The 16,473-nt window shown below is 36.8% G+C and overlaps 1 protein-coding gene and 1 pseudogene across 1 annotated transcript in view; both read right to left on the minus strand.

The window, feature by feature from the left end:
- Dock3 (dedicator of cytokinesis 3) overlaps window positions 1-16,473 on the minus strand; it is a 350,576-nt gene that overhangs the window by 291,925 nt on the left and 42,178 nt on the right. The window contains exon 3 of the mRNA XM_059268544.1: window positions 1,226-1,266. Coding sequence (XP_059124527.1) covers window positions 1,226-1,266 — 41 coding nt within the window. The remainder of the gene's footprint in view (window positions 1-1,225; window positions 1,267-16,473) is intronic.
- LOC131915374 (small ribosomal subunit protein eS12-like) lies at window positions 13,606-13,999 on the minus strand (annotated as a pseudogene).

The raw sequence follows: 16,473 nt of genomic DNA on the forward strand, positions 1-16,473 counted from the left end.
GCAGTTTTATTTTACCCATGACTTAGTGACATAAAACTCCCAACATTTTACCTAACCACTTCTAAGAATATAGTTTGAGCACATAAATTTCCCTTTTTGATCTATTAACCGATTTTAGCCCTTAGTTGACCCCACCTCCTTTAATCACTTCCCTTTTATGTTGCAAATGAAGCTGACAAACACTGCTCTTTGTGTGGATCTTATGACCCAGAAAATCTTGAATTGCATTGTCAAAGTACTACTGTTTGTAAGTATATATATATATACTGGTACCCCCACAGTACTGGGAGATTTTGACTTAGAAGAATAAAGCGAATGGACTAAAGAACTCTGTGTACTTAGATTCATTCAACAACCCTCAGATTAATTTTCGCCACTGGTAGCATTTTTTCTGGAACCCTGGGGTCCTATAAGGCTGGACCCCAATAGTCTTTGTTATTGCCCATCCTTAACACAAGGGGGGGGTGCATAGTCTTACTGCAACTTGATATGCCATGTTTGGTTAATATCCCTGGGAGGCCTGCCCTTTTCTCAATAAAAACATACAAGGAATGGATGGAAAGGGTGGTACAGAGGGGAAGCAGGTAGGAGGGCCTGGGAGAAGAAAAGGGAGGGGAAACTGTGGTCAGCATATAAAAAATAATAATAAATAATAATAATATAATAATAATGAAACATTAAAAATGTTTCTAGATATAATTGCTAATTAAAATATATCTTGTTTTATTAAGTTAATAGTAATAATGGACTGAACACATAAAATTTAATATATAATATCAGTATTCAATGCAGTCTTATTTAAGTTCACATTTTAACAAAATTTTTAATATCAACAAAGAAATGCCCAGTTAAGCATATTTTCATTTTCCCTACTTTGCATCTTAGCAATAAATTCATCTAAATAGATGTGGTTCCACGGCACTAAAACTATAAATAAGTCTATTTAGTTTTTGTCAAATCTTGAAGAAAAAGCACTTAAAGGTATGGGACTAGGCTTCTTCAAGATAAGTATATAACTATAACCACATTTGCATTTTCTGTGATATTTGAAAAATCATTTTAATACTGCCTGAGCCTTAGAAGACTCTTACACAATTCTGCCAAAAAGATGACTGCAGCTACTATAAAGGATTAAAGATGAACTAGAAAACAGCTGTTATGACGGTTAATAATATATGAGACAAATCCTACACATTAAGGAACACAATGATAAACTCTCCATTACCTTCACACTAGGCTTCTTTGTTGAAACTCCTCTGTACCAACCTAAAAAGATATTAAAATAATGTTACTGTCATTCCATAAAAGACATAATAGTTATTTCAGAAAAAGCAGATGAATGTGATATTTTCCTTACTATACTTTGGCTTCATTAGGATCTACAGTGAAGTGCTAGTAGTTTACTCCTGAAGGAATAGGTTTTTATCTTTATTCAGTTTTGGTTTTTATGGCAGACAGGAAATACAGTCCAGACTGTTTCCTGATTCATTCACTCTCCCATGCAGCATACTATACTATTCACTTATTTGTTGGTTGTTATTGTTTCTGTTCAGTTGCTAAAGTCAGTATCCCTACTATTATAGAGAAATCAATCTTTTTCCCTTTCAGCATTTATATGCAGCAATACTAACAAGAGTTTCAATTACCCAACAGAAGTATAATTTTCAAGCAAAGAAAATTTTATTGCCAACCTTTCTCAATTCTCAGAGTTTTGCTATATAGTTCACTAGTGTTTGAGAGGAAACAGCATGTAAAAGTATAAACTAATAAAAGTACATACAAAAGGAAAATGAAAGTGAAGAGTATAAATAACAGCTAATATTAACTGAGAACTTCTGTGATTAATTTTACATATTGGAATTGAAGGCATTTTCCATGTACTAATCTTCAAATCTCACGACAGAGCTATGAAAAGGGGGAAATCTAAATTTTTCATATGAAAACAATAGACTACAAAAGAACAGAAATTCTGCTTCTTTTAGTAACAACAGCTAAAACAATAAATTACAGTAATTAGTTTCACAAACTGAGTCTCAATTTCTTCATTGATCATTTTAGATAATCTTCAGCACTTGGGAAACAAAGGCAGGCAGATCTCTGTGGGGTTGAGGCCAGCCTGGTCTACAGAGCTAGTTCCAGGACATCCAAGGTTATACAAAGAAACCCTGTTTCAAAAAAAAAAAAACCTTAAAAAAAAATAATAATCTTACTATACCTAACATGAATGTATTGAGACACCACATGGCAGAATGAGTCTCTCTAAAAACCTTGCGAATGAATGAATACATACATACACACATACATACATACATACATAAAGCCATGAATGCTCTAAAGCTACAGTATTCAAAGTTGTGGGGTACTGGGGGGAAAATAGGCAAACGATCTACCAAACAAAAGATAAAATCCATAAACAGACTCACACAGACTTCAACTGACCCTTGACAAAGAAGCAATGGCAACACAATAGGAAAAGGGTTTTTTTTTACCAAATCATGCAAGAACAACTGGTATCAACTTGGGAAAATAAATAAATTATATACATATACACTCAGCCTAACCCCTAACTCGGGCAGAGACCCATGCTCCACCAGAGGCCAAGCCTGCCACTAGAGGGCCAGGTAGGCCACTGACCAGCAGACCTCCCCTACTCTCTCAGTGCCCTTCCCCACCCTATTCCCAATCCACCCTCCACTCTCCTTGTCACCAAGTCCCAGGCCCCAACTCAGGCAGAGACCCCACTACTCAACCAGAGGCCACACCGGCCACCAGAAGCCCAGGTAGGCCACCCACCTATGGGCACCCTACTCTCTTGGTATCCCCCACCCTATCTTCAATCCCACCATCCCTCCTTGTTTCTGTGTCCCAGATCACAACTTGGGCAGAGACTCCCTGCTCAATCAGAGGCCACACCTGCCCAAAGACCAAAGAGGATATAGAAACCAAGGAACAAAACACTCACCCAACAAAGATAAACTCAGAAATCAGCACCTAGACCTATAATCACTCTAAACCCAGATGCCTAGAGGCCAGCTAAGAACACAATCAACAACAGCCAAGGCAATAGTTACCACCAGAGCCCAGCTATCCTACTACAGCAAGCCCTGAATATTCCAACACAGCTAAGCATAAGAAAACAACCTTAAAACCAACTTTCTGAAGATGACAGAGGTCTTTAAAGAGGAAATTAATAATTCCCTTAAAGAAATTGAGGAAAAGACAATCAAAAAAATTAGAAGAAATCAATAAATCCCTTAAAGAAAGCCAAGAATAAACAAATAGTTGAAGGAAACGAATAAAACTGTTCAAGACCTGAAAATAGAAATAGAAGCAATAAAGAAAACACAAACTGAAGGAATTCTGGAATGAAAAATCTAGGTAAGAGAACAGGAACTACATACAGATCAAGCATCACCAACAGAATACAAGAGATGGAAGAGAGAATCTCAGGCATTGAAGACACGATAGAAGAAATAGATACATTGGTCAAAGAAAATGTTCAGTCTAAAAGATTCCTGACACAAAACATCCAGAAAATCTGGGACACTAGGAAAAGACCAATCTAAGAATAATAGCAATAGGGCTGGAGAGATAGCTCAGAGGTTAAGATCACTGGCTGTTCTTCCAGAGGTCCTGGGTTCAATTCCCAGCAACCACATGGTGGCTCACAACCATCTGTAATGAGATCTTGATGCCCTCTTCTGGTGTGCAGGCATACATGCAGACAGAACACTGTATACATAATAAATAAATAAATCTTTAAAAGAGAAGAATAGAAATAGAAGGAGGAGAAGTATTCCAGCACAAGGGCCCAGAGAATATTTTTAACAAGATCACAGAAGAAAATTTTACTAACCTAAAGAAGGAGATGCCTATAAAGGTACAAGCAGCTTACTGAACACCAAATAGATTGGAACAGAAAAGAAAGTCCCTTTGCCACATAATAATCAAAACATTTAACATAAAGAACAAAGAATATTAAAAGCTTCAAGGGAAAAAGAACAAGTAACATATAAAGGCAGACCTATTAGAACTGCACTCAACTTCTTAATGTAGACTCTAAAAGCCAGAAGGGTCTGGACAGATGTCCTGAAGACTCTAAGAGATCACAGATGCCAGATGGCGAAAACAAGATATTCCGTGATAAAGTCTAATTTAATCAATACCTATCTACAAATTCAGCCCTAGGGAAAGTACAAGAAGGTAAACTCAAACCCAAAGAGGTTAACTAAACCCATGAAAACACAGGAAATAAATAATCTTACACCAACAAAACCAAAAAAAGGGAAGTATTGTGCCCACCCACGTGTACACACACACACACACACACACACACACACACACACAGCCAACACCACAACCAACAAAATAACAGGAATTAACAATAATTGCTCATTGATATGTCTCACTGTCCATTGAAGGGGCTCTAACAGGTCCAAGCATGGCAAACATGGCTCTGGCGGGCCTTGTCCTCCTCTCATATCCTCCTACCTTGCTAAAAACCATTAAGTTACATTCCTAAAAATAGCCACCCAAGTCTATTCCATTATTTGGTCACTTCCACCCGAGGTTGACTACCAAGGTCCAACTATCAAACTATGAAAATCCAGCAATAAAAACCCCCTTTTGGTCACCCTAATTAACTGTCCAATCAAAATTAAACATCCCATCCTGATACAGGGTTTCCCTTTTTATCTTTATAACTTATTAGTATTCATTAGAAATAATTGGAACCGTGTTCCAAAAGAGACATTGGTACCCCAGGCTTCTTGACATCACTACATACAGTAGCTAAGATGAGAAAACAACTCAAATGTCTATCCAATGACTGCATGCAAAAAGTGTGGTAAACACATAATTACTTCTCCTTTAAAAGAAAGAGAACCCTCAACTAGAGAGAGAGAGAGAGAGAGAGAGAGAGAGAGAGAGAGAGAGAGAGAGAGAGAGAGAGAGAGAGCGCGCGAGCGAGCTTCTACCCCTCACAAAAATTAACTCAGCTGGATCACACATCTAAATGTAAAGTGCTAACTATAAACACTCAGAAGACAATACAGGAGAAAACTCCGATAATATTAGGTACGGTGATGACTTTTTAGATGTAAAACCAAAAGCATGGTTCATTAATAACTGATAAGCTAGACTACATAAAAATGTAAAGTTTTGGCCCTATGAAAAACAAAGAGAGTAAGATAGGCTATTGAGAAGGAGAAAATCTTTACAATGAATGTATCTGATAAAATACCATTACCTCAAATATATATGTAAACTCCATTACCTTAAATATATAAATAAAGAATGCACACAACTCAACATGAAGACAATAAACAGTCAATCAGGTGTGGGAAAAGAAAGAGGAGGGGGGAAGGGGGAAAGAAAGAAGAAATGATGGGAGTAGAATGAAGGGGAAGAGAGGAAATCAAATTTAAAGATAGATGAAAGATAAAGCTAGACATCTCACCAAATAAGATATACAGATGATGAATGATAGATCAAAAGACAGTCGTTATCAACTGATTAAGGAGTTGCAAATTAAAATAGGCTCCAACTGCACACTGGACCACCTAAATCTGGAATATTGGTAACACAAAGTGCTAGGTAGAACCTTAAATGTATAGTGTTCATTCATTTATTAACACTACATGAGCAAAATTTTAAATACCACGTTCCCCTGCAGTCAACCTTTTCCCAAACTTTCTTTCCCCACAGCCCTGGCAAGCACTGATCTAAATAGCTTCAAAAAAGTATTATCAGCTGGGAGGTGGGGGCGGGGGCATGGGCACACGCCTTGGGAGGAGGCAGGTGAATCTCTTGAGTTCAAGGCCAGCCTGGTCTACACAGAGAAACCCTGTCTTGAAAAACCAAAAGAAGAAAAAAAAAAAGGTATTATCATCTCCTCAGATGCGATCACTCTTAGGATCATGCATCGCACTCACCGAACTTCGGTTATCACATTTTCTTCTTATTTATTAGCATGAATTAACTAATAATACTGAGGTAGAGTGTACTATTTCCATACATGCAAATGGTGTGCAGTGATAAAATCTAACTTTTTTATTCCCAACTTTTACCCCAATATATGCATCCCAGTCCCTGGCAATAACTTCGATTTTTCAGATTAACTTTTTTTGTTGTTTTTTTTTGTTTTTTTTTTTTGTTTTTCGAGACAGGGTTTCTCTGTGAAGCTTTGCGCCTTTCCTGGAACTCACTTGGTAGCCCAGGCTGGCCTCAAACTCACAGAGATCCACCTGCCTCTGCCTCCCGAGTGCTGGGATTAAAGGCGTGCACCACCACGGCCCAGCTTTAGGTTAACTTTTTTTAACTTCTAAATATGAGAAAGAATGGGCAGTAAATGTCTTTCTGTGTCTAGATTACTTCATATAACGTGATGTCCTCTAGCTCTATTCACTGTATTGCCAATGACAGAACTTTGATCCAGTCATTGTATTAATACTCTATCATGAATACAAAACACATTTCTTTATCCATTCATTTGTTGGTGGATATCCAGGTAGAATCCTTATTTTAGCTATTATGAATAGTGCAGCAATAAGCATGGTCATGCATGAACCTCTCTGCTACACTGACTTCATCTCCTTTGGATAGCAACCAAATACAGGAATAACTGAATCATATGGTAATTCTAATTTTATAGCTTTCTGAGGAATCTCCAAACTGTTCTCCATAATAGCTGTACTAATTTACATTCCTACCAACAGTACATAAGAGTTGCTTTTTTCTCCACAACAGTACCATTTTTTGTTATTTTGTCTGTTTATAATATCTTCTAATTGGAGTAACATGGCATCACACTGTAGACTTGATCTGCATTTATCTAACCATAATGATACTGAGCATTTTTCAAATACTTGAGAGCCAATTTTATTTATTCTTTACACCTGCCACCACAACCACAAGTCACATCAAAATTACAACGTAAGTTAAAAAAAAAAACCCACAACCAAAGATTTCATTGGGAGAAATACTGTTCTTGTTTCAAGTTTGGTTGTTTACAGTCACTGAACAACCTCTTATATGTATAGGTCTTCTTGTCTCAAGTGCTTCACTATGTATATGTCAGAACATCGCTCAGTTTCCTGTCTCAAAACACTGGAAGAAAGAAACATATATAAGGGATCCCACCAGCACAACACTCGGAGATTCTACAGGCTGATGACTTTGTGATGAAACATTGTCCCGGATGGTCTACATCGCAGACCTATCCACTCATATTTTTCTTCTTAATAATACCCATTCTAACAGGGGTATGATAGCACACTATGGTTTTGATTTGCATTTCCCTGATGATTTGTGATGCTGAGTATTTTTCACATGCTAATTTGCCTGGCATCTTTAGTTTTTCTTTGAGAAATGTCTACTTGAATCTTTTGTTCAATTTCAAAATATTTGCTTCTTTGCTAGTGTGTTCTTTTCATACTCCTGATAATAGTTCTTTGTCACATATATAGTTTGCAAGTATTTTCTCCCATTCTGTAGGTTACATCTTCAGTCTGTTATTTCCCTTTGCTATACAGCAAGCAGCTTTTGAATTTCACAAAAGCTCATTCATTAGCATTTGTTTTTGCTGCCTGTGCATTTCAGGCCTGATCCAAAATTTCGCTGCTCAAACCAAAGTCATTAAATGTTTCCACTATGTTTTCTTCTGGAAGTTTTATAGTTTGGGAGTCTGATATTTAAGTCACCAATTCATTTTAAATTGATTATATAAATAATTTGAGATAGGATCATATTTCATTCTTCTACAAGCAGAGATATCCAATGCTCAAAATATCCAGGCTGGATGTAAAATGTTCCCCACAGAATTGTGTGTTCCATCACTTGGTTCTCATTTAGTAGTGCTGGTTTGGAGGCTAATCTGAACCTTTCACAAGTGGAACTTAGTTGAAGAAAATGGATGAGCAATTCATCAACAGCTCCAGGAATAACAATGCAAACTCATTTGAAAAACTGTCACTTGAGGGGCTGAAGAGAGGGCTTAGCAGTTAAGAGCACTGCTTGCTCTTCCAGAGGTCCTGAGTTCAATTCCCAGCAACCACCTAGTGGCTCACAATCATCTATAGTAGGATCTAATGCCCTCTTCTGGCATAAAGTTGCACATGCAGATAGAGCACCCATACATAAAATAAATAAATAATTTTTTTTTTTTAAAGTAAGAAAAAAACTGTCATTTGAAAGTAGTGAGTTAATCTTGTATCCAGCTACTTTGCTGAAAGTGTTTACCAGCTGTGAGAGTTTCCCAGTGGAATTTTTAGGGTCACTTATGTATATTATCATATCATCTGCAAATAAAGACACTTGACTTCCTTTCCAACTTGTATTCCCTTGATCTCCTTCAGTAGTCTTATTGCTCTAGCTAACTTTACAGTACTATATTGAATAGGTCTGGAGAGTGGACAACCTTGCTGTGGTCCTGATTTCAGTGGAATTGCTTTGAGTTTCTCTCCATTTAAATTGATGTTGGCTATGGGCTTGCCGTGAACTGCTTTTATTATGTTGAGGCATGCCCCTTGCATCCCTAATCTCTCTAGCTCTTTTATCATGAAGGGGTGTTGAATTCCGTCAAAGGTCCAATGAGATGATCTTGTGGGTTTTGCTTTCAGTTTGTTTATATAGTGGATGACATTTACTGGTTTATCTATGCTGAGCCATCCCTGCATTTCTGAGATGAATCCTACTTGTTCATAGTGGATGAGGGTTTTTGGTTTTTGTTTTTTTTTGTTTTTGTTTTTGTTTTTGTTTTTTTGATGCATTCTTGGATTCTGTTTGCAAGTATTTTATTGAGAATTTTGCATCTATGTCAGTGGTTCTCAACCTTCCTAATGCTGCAACTCTTTAATACAGTTCATCATGCTGTAGTGATCCCCAACCATAAAATTATTTTGTTACTCCTTCATAACTGTAATTTTACGGTTATGAATCATAATGTAAATATCTGATACACAGGATATTTGGTATGGAACCCCAAAGAGGTCATGACCCACAAGCTGTGAATCACTGATCTATGTTCATACGGGAAATTAGTCTGTAATTCTCTTTCTTTGTTGGATCTTTATGGGGTCTGGGTATCAGAGTAACTGGCCTTGTAAAACTAACTGGAGAACCAGGTGGTGGTGGTGTATGCCTTTAATCCCAGCACTGGAGGCAGAGCCAGCCTGATCTACAGAGAAAGATACAAGACAGGCACCAAAACTATACAGAGAAACCCTGTCTCGAAAAAACAAAAAAACAAACAAAAAAACTAATTAGACATTATTTCTTCTGTTTCTATTTTGTGGAATAATTTGAGGAGTATTGATATTGACTCTTCTTTGAAAGTCTGGTAGAAATCTGACTAAAACCATCTGACCCTGGGCTCTTTTTTTGGAAGGGGAATTGGTAAACTCTTAACTACTGCTTCTATTTACAAATCTGTCTAAACTGCTTATCTGATCTTGATTTAACTTTGGTAAGTGATACATATCAAGAAAATTATTCATTTCTTTTAGATTTTCCAATTTGGCAAAGTAAAGGTTTATAAAGTGTGTCCATAAGAGTCTCTAGATTTCCCTAGATATCTGTTATGTCCCCATTTTCATCTCTAATTTTGTTCATTTGGATCTGCTCTCTCCATCTTTTAGATAAACTGGCTAAGGGTTTGACAATTTTACTCATTATCTCAAAGAACCAACTCTTTGTTTTACTGATTCGTGTGTGTGTGTGTGTGTGTGTGTGTGTGTGTGTGTATGCTTCTATTTTATTGATTTCAGCCCTGAGTTTGATTATTTCTTGCCATCTATTTCTTTTGGGTGTGATTTCTTCTTTTTGTTCCAGAGCTTTCAAGTGTACTGTTAAGTTACTAGTATAAGCTCTCTCCAATTTTTTATGTAGGCACTTATTGCTATGAACTTTCCTCTCAGAACAGCTTTCATTGTGTCTAATAAGGTTGGAAACGTGTGTATTCATTTTTATTCACGTCTAGAAAGTAATTTCTCAATTTCTGTCTTGACACATTGTTCATTCAGTAGTGAGTTGCTCAGTTTCCATGAATTTTCAAGATTTCTGTTGTTCTATTGTTGTTGATATCCAGCTTTAATTCATGGTGTCAGATAGGATACAGGGTATTATTTCAATTTTCTTATATCCATTGAGACTTACTTTGTGTCCAAGAACATTGTCAATTTTGGAGAAAGCTGCTGAGAACAAGGTATATTCTTTTGTGTTTGGGTGAAATGTTCTGTAAATATCTATTAGGGCCATTTGGTTTATAACATCAATTAGCTCTCCAACATTTCTGTTTTAAGTTTTGTCTGGATGACCTGTCTATAGGTAAGAGTGGGGTACTGAAGTCACCCACTATAACTGTGTAAAGGTCAATACGTGATTTAAGCTGTAATAGTGTTTCTTTTATGAACTTGGGTACCCTTGTGTTTGGTGCATTGATATAAAGAACTGCAATATCCTCTTGGTGGATTTTTCCTCGATGAGTATGTAGTGTCCTCTATCTGTTTTGAGGAGTTTTGGGTTGAAGTCTATTTTGTCAGATATTAAAATGGCTACACTGGCTTGTTTCTTGGGTCCATTTTCTTGGAATATCTTTTTCCATCCTTTTACCTTGAGGTGATATCTATGTTAAGGTGTGCTTCTTGGATGTAGCAGAAGAATGGATCCTGAGTTTCGAATCCATTCTGTTAGTTTATGTCTTTTCATTAGGGAATCGAGACCACTGATATTCAGAGTTATCAGTGAGCAGTGTCTGTTGATTCCTATTATTTTGTTGTGGTGGTGTGGGGTTTTTTCCTTCCTTTTGGAGAAAATATAAAACTATATGCAAGTCATAACTTTCCCTCTCTTTCTCCATACTGAGCCACTAAATGTTCTTTTATCTATTCCATTCTTCCTTATTCTTGATGAAAATTCAGACTGTGTTTTATTCTTTTCTAGCTGAGGCCAGTAGATAAGAGTGGCTGACCTGCATTAGGCACTCAAATGTATAGTAGCTGAAAAAACTGAATGAATCTATAAAATATGGGGTGATAAAATCCATGACATATGACAAGTCTGTTGGTCAGTGTCTTAGGATTTCTATTGCTGTGACAAAACACCATGACCAAAAAGTAAGTTGGGGAAGAAAGGGTTTATTTGGCTTAGTATGGTGATATTTTATTTGTACTGAAATGTGATTTTATTTGTATGTTAATAAATAAAGTTGCCTGGGGGTCAGAGCTAATAGCAAGCCATAGCAGAAGTCTGGCAGTAGTAGCACACGCCCTTAATCCCGATCACATTGACAGGCAGATCTCTGTGTGTTCAAGGACACCACCAGCATGGAGACACACGCCTTTAATCTCAATACCAACCATAGAAGACTTGGAGGTCTGTATAGACAGGCAGTGACGAGGAGGTCATGTGGTTGGGTTTACAACCAATGAGAAGGCAGAACAGAAAGTCAATAAAAAGACAGATACACAGGAAGTAGGTCTTTTTCTCAGGGGAAGGATGGCAGCAGCAACGGGTGCTAAGAAGGTAGATTTAGTATCAGCTCTTAGCTACTGCTCTGACCTCTTGGGCTTTTAACTCTGCATTTGGCTCTGTGTTTCTTATTTAATAAGACCATTACATCTACAGCTTAGACTTCAGCATTGCTGTTCATCATGAAGGAAGTCAAGACAGGAACTCAAACAGAAAAGGATCCTGGAAGGAGAAGCTGATGCAGACGCCATTGAGGGGTGCTGCTTACTGGCTTGCGTCCCATGGCTTGCTCAGCCCACCTTCTTATAGAACCCAGGACCAACAGCCCAGGGATGGCACCACCCACCATGGGCTGGGCCCTCCCCAACTGATCACTAAATGAGAAAATGCCTTACAGCTAGATCTCATAGAGTCATTTCCTCAACTGAGGCTTCTTCCTCTGACTCTAGCTTGTGTCTAGTTGACACACACACAAAAAAAAAGCCAGTACAATCAGTTTAAACTAACACACATATAATGTCTTTACATAGTCTCTTACACACAGTAACTCAATAAATAAGAGAAGAGGCAGTTGAAAGGAACAAGAAACACTAAGGCTCTATGTTTGCCTTTTAATGATAAAATTTTTCCAGGAAAGACTAAGCTTATAAAATAAGTCTGAAGTTGCTTAATATAGTGTAGATTCTAGGAGACCAAAAACACACATGTCCAAAGATCTATGTAAAGTCCCTTTTGAAAAAGTTAGGATATACATTTTTAAAAAAACAAGTGCAAATCCATACATGAACTAACAGCTATGCTTCTATTCTCACCAACAAGATGTTTTTAAAAAAATACTATTAAGGAGATATATCATTGCAACAAAATGACAATCACTAGACCTGAAACCAGAGATGAGTATGAAGAGCTTCAATACCTACAGAAAGCAAATGGCTCTTCCAATATTAAACAGGAAAGATTTCTCTATAAAACCTGTCCACATTTATCAATAAAGCCTATGTTATTCATATTAATATGATTTTATCTATAATCCCCATATTTGGGTATATTGTCTGTATATATGCACATGTGTGCATGCATGTGCATGTGTATATACAATGTGTATGGTGCACCTGTGCATGTGGATGACAGAAATGGACACTGGATGTCTTCTTCAATCACTTTCCACTTCATTTTTCTGAGACAGGGTCTCTCTGAACCTCGGGCTCACCAACTCATCTAAACTGGCTGGCTAGTGAGCTCCATTGATAGGATTACAGGCATGTAGTCCTGCACCCAGATTTATTTGTGGGTACCAGGAATCCAATTCTTGCACAGCAAGTACTTTATTGACTAAGCCATCTCTGCAACCCTATAGTCCCCTCATCACCACTGAAATCTCTCATGATTTTAACTACAGCTCTGTTACAGCTAACTTTTACTTATAACTCAACTTCACATAAAATACTATCTAAAGCTACCCATCTGTTGGTTGTCTTTTTTATCAAGGCTTAAAAAGAAACTTCAGCCAAAACCAAGATACAAAAAGTAAATTAGAGATATGAGAGACTAAAATAAACTGAAATGTCTCTTTTGATTTGCTGTCCCAAGCACACACTGGGCTAGTAGAAAAAAATGTTCTTAGTCTACACTGCTATTATTGAGGGTAAAATGTTTCATGAAAAGACAAACTGGGTGTCCTCTAAATCAGGTTTACAAAAAATTCTTACAACTCCTTCACTGACACAAGAAATACACAAAACATTTTATGCTGAAAAGAGCCGATCAAAGAGCTGCTACAAAGTAAGTGGAAAAAGGCAAAACAACAACAAACCAAAGGGGGGAAAAAACGTAGAGTTGAAATTCCACTTAGAAGGTGTAATATCAATGATAACACGAATGTCCCTTAAAAATGATTTTAAGGCCTCTAAAATAAAATAAATAGGAAGTAACAAAATAAAGAAAAAAGTAGAAAAGTAACAGTAAAGCCAAGAGCTCTGAAGTATTAACTGGACCTGTTTTGACTCTTCTAACATTAGCCAATTTGGAATAGAAATGGCCCTATGCTATATAAATTTGTTCATTCAAACATTGTAATTCTAGTGAGGATGACTGAAAAAAGTGAAGCATTTTTTTAAATGAGCAGAAATTTTTACTTATTCATTTCTTGTGTTTGAAGTACTCTTCAATGACATCCTTGGCTAGAGATTCTTTGCCATAGTCCTTAACCACTACCCAAGTGCAACCAACCACTTTCTGTGGCTTCCCCTTTCTATCAGTTTTACAGGGGTCTACCCATTCCCCTAGCTTCCTGTTGTCATCAACTTTAATTAGGTTGATCTGGTGCTCAACACAAGTGCCTACACCAACTTGACATCCATAGGCTCATCACAACTGGATGCAACCACAAAGATGGGTTTGGCGTTTGTCTAAGGCTTTGGCAGCTTCGTGGATGCCATGAGCTAGGCATCATGGTAGGGATGATCTTCAGCACCTCTTTTAGAGCAATACTGATGTTCACTACACCTCCTGCAGCAATGCCTTCCTCTGCCATGGTGGTGGATTACATGTGAGGCCAAATCTTGAAGGCACTGAGCCTCCACCTCCACGCAATTCAGTGGCAGCAGGGGGAGAGAAAAGTGAAGCATTCCTATTTCACTGCAAACATTACTAATTGCATTCACTAAAAATAATGAAGTTAAATACATTTAATAAATATATAAAATTCAATGGTGTATACTCAAAATCAACATTAAAATACTTAAAACACAAACTCTTTAAAACAAACAAACAAACAAACAAACAAACCTCCAGGATGGCTCAGTGGGTAGAAAGGCTTGCTACACAAGCACAGCAACCTGAATTCGATCACTACATAAAAGTGGAAGGAGAAATTGACTCCACAAAGTCGTGCTCTAAACTCTACACATGCACTGTGGCATGTGTGCCCATACCCAAATACCACACTATGTTCAAGCACATGCATGGATGGATACACACAATAATAAAAAAATTAAATGTTATGTGTAACCAAATGTGATTAAAAATTAAGGTATGCAATCAAACTAAATTTCTGACACATAGATATTATTTCTTCTTTTATACTAGGGCTTTTTAATGTAATAATGCAATGGTTACTTTTACTGCACTCTGACAGAATACCTGACAAAGCAGCTCTAGGGAGGATTTATTTTGGCTCACGGTTTGAAGAGGCATAGTCCACTGTAGCAGGCACAGGACAGCTGGTCATACTACCTCCAAAGGAAGGTAACAAAGAATAGATGCATGCCAGCACTCAGCTAACTTCCTCCTTTTTCCCTTTTTACTTCCAGACCCCAACCCATTTAGAGTGAATCTTCTCTCCTCAGCTAAATTACATCTCTGTAAATACTTTCAAACACATACCTAGAGATCTCCTAAGTAATAAGATTAACCATCACAAAAAGTTATTTACAGCACAATTAAGCAATTGGGTCACAAAGAAAATGAGAATATTATGGGAAGCCATTTTAAATAAAAAATAACTATATTAGGCTAAAGAGCAAGAAGCAAACCACATGTTTAAGAAGACCTGAGTTGACAATACTTCCAAAGATAATAAATTCATAAAAATAGTCTAAACTATTTAAAGGTCACTAAAGTACAAAAGAAGAAGAAACTGAGAACACTTAGGCAATCACCATACAAGAAGGAAGCACAACAGAGTGCAACTGTGATAGCATCAGTAAGTGGTCAGTGATTACTTTATGTGAGAAGAGGTGAGAGTTATGTGGTTTACATTTGTCCTCTTAACTGTGGATTGTATTTTACTTCATTAGTCACACCAAACACTTCATATATAAATTAAAAGTCAAGTCACTTCAAATCAACTTGAAAAAATAAATATGGCTTGTTTTGTTTGTTTCATTTTAATTCTGTTATATTAAACAAGGAAATAAATAAGAGAAATACAAATAAAGAAAATCTATTTGAAAAAATATTCTTAATCTTGGTGTAAATATGAGATTAATTTGTGTGAAAGTCATAATTATTTAAACACATGCATAAAAATTGGTAATGACTTAGTCTTGTGCCACATTCTGCACTACAAGTTTTACCATGTATAATCTCAAACACTGATGAATATCACTTTGCTAAATATACATTACTGTTTAGATTATAAAACGAACTTGATAGTTACCCAATGCAAGTGAAACCATACTATCCCATAGAGGCAAAAAGTACCACTACAATTGCTATTGACAGAGAGGCTGCAGAACAATGTGAGCAGTGTTAACTCAAAGAATGAAGCCTCTATGCAGACCAGGCCATGAGACAATTAGTAGCCAAATCAGGTGCAAACCAAGCAAATTGGATCAAAAGTACCAAATGTAGCTCAAGGATAGTATCCCCTTCGACAAAAAGTTTCAAGCCTTTTATTTCAAAGGTGTAATATATTTTTCATTGACAAAAGTAAAACAATCCAAACTTACTGACCCTTAACTACAGGAACAAATACCCATGTAGACAGAGATCACAGTAAAGCACAAGATACTTAAAAAACAAATACAATCTCTTCTCCATCCCATAATTTAAAAGTCTGATTTAAATTTTTTGAGAAACCATCAAGCCTGATAAGATGGCTCAGCAGGTAAAAACATTTGCTGCACAAGCCTGGTGACTTGAGTTCAATCCTTAGCCCTATGTAAAGACAGAAGGAAAGAACTAATTGCACAACATTGTCTTCTGATCTCCACCTAGGCACCATGGCACACATGCCTGCATACAGTAATAATAAAAAGGATTTTAGTTGTTTCTTTGTGAAGGATAGACTAGACTGACTGCACATTCTAAAATTCATGTAAGAAACCAACTGTGGATTTAAGGTCAAAAACAAAACCTACAACCTTTAAAAAATATTTTCTTACTTTGGTACATCAATAAAAATATGCATAGTCTTCAAATTCTTGGTCTCTTTTCCAATCATATAAACTAATAATAAGCAAGAAAGAAAGTGCCAACCAATTAAAAACCTAAGAAACTTCTAGC

This window comes from Peromyscus eremicus, chromosome 7, assembly GCF_949786415.1.
Source record: "Peromyscus eremicus chromosome 7, PerEre_H2_v1, whole genome shotgun sequence".
NCBI classification, from domain to species: domain Eukaryota; kingdom Metazoa; phylum Chordata; class Mammalia; order Rodentia; family Cricetidae; genus Peromyscus; species Peromyscus eremicus.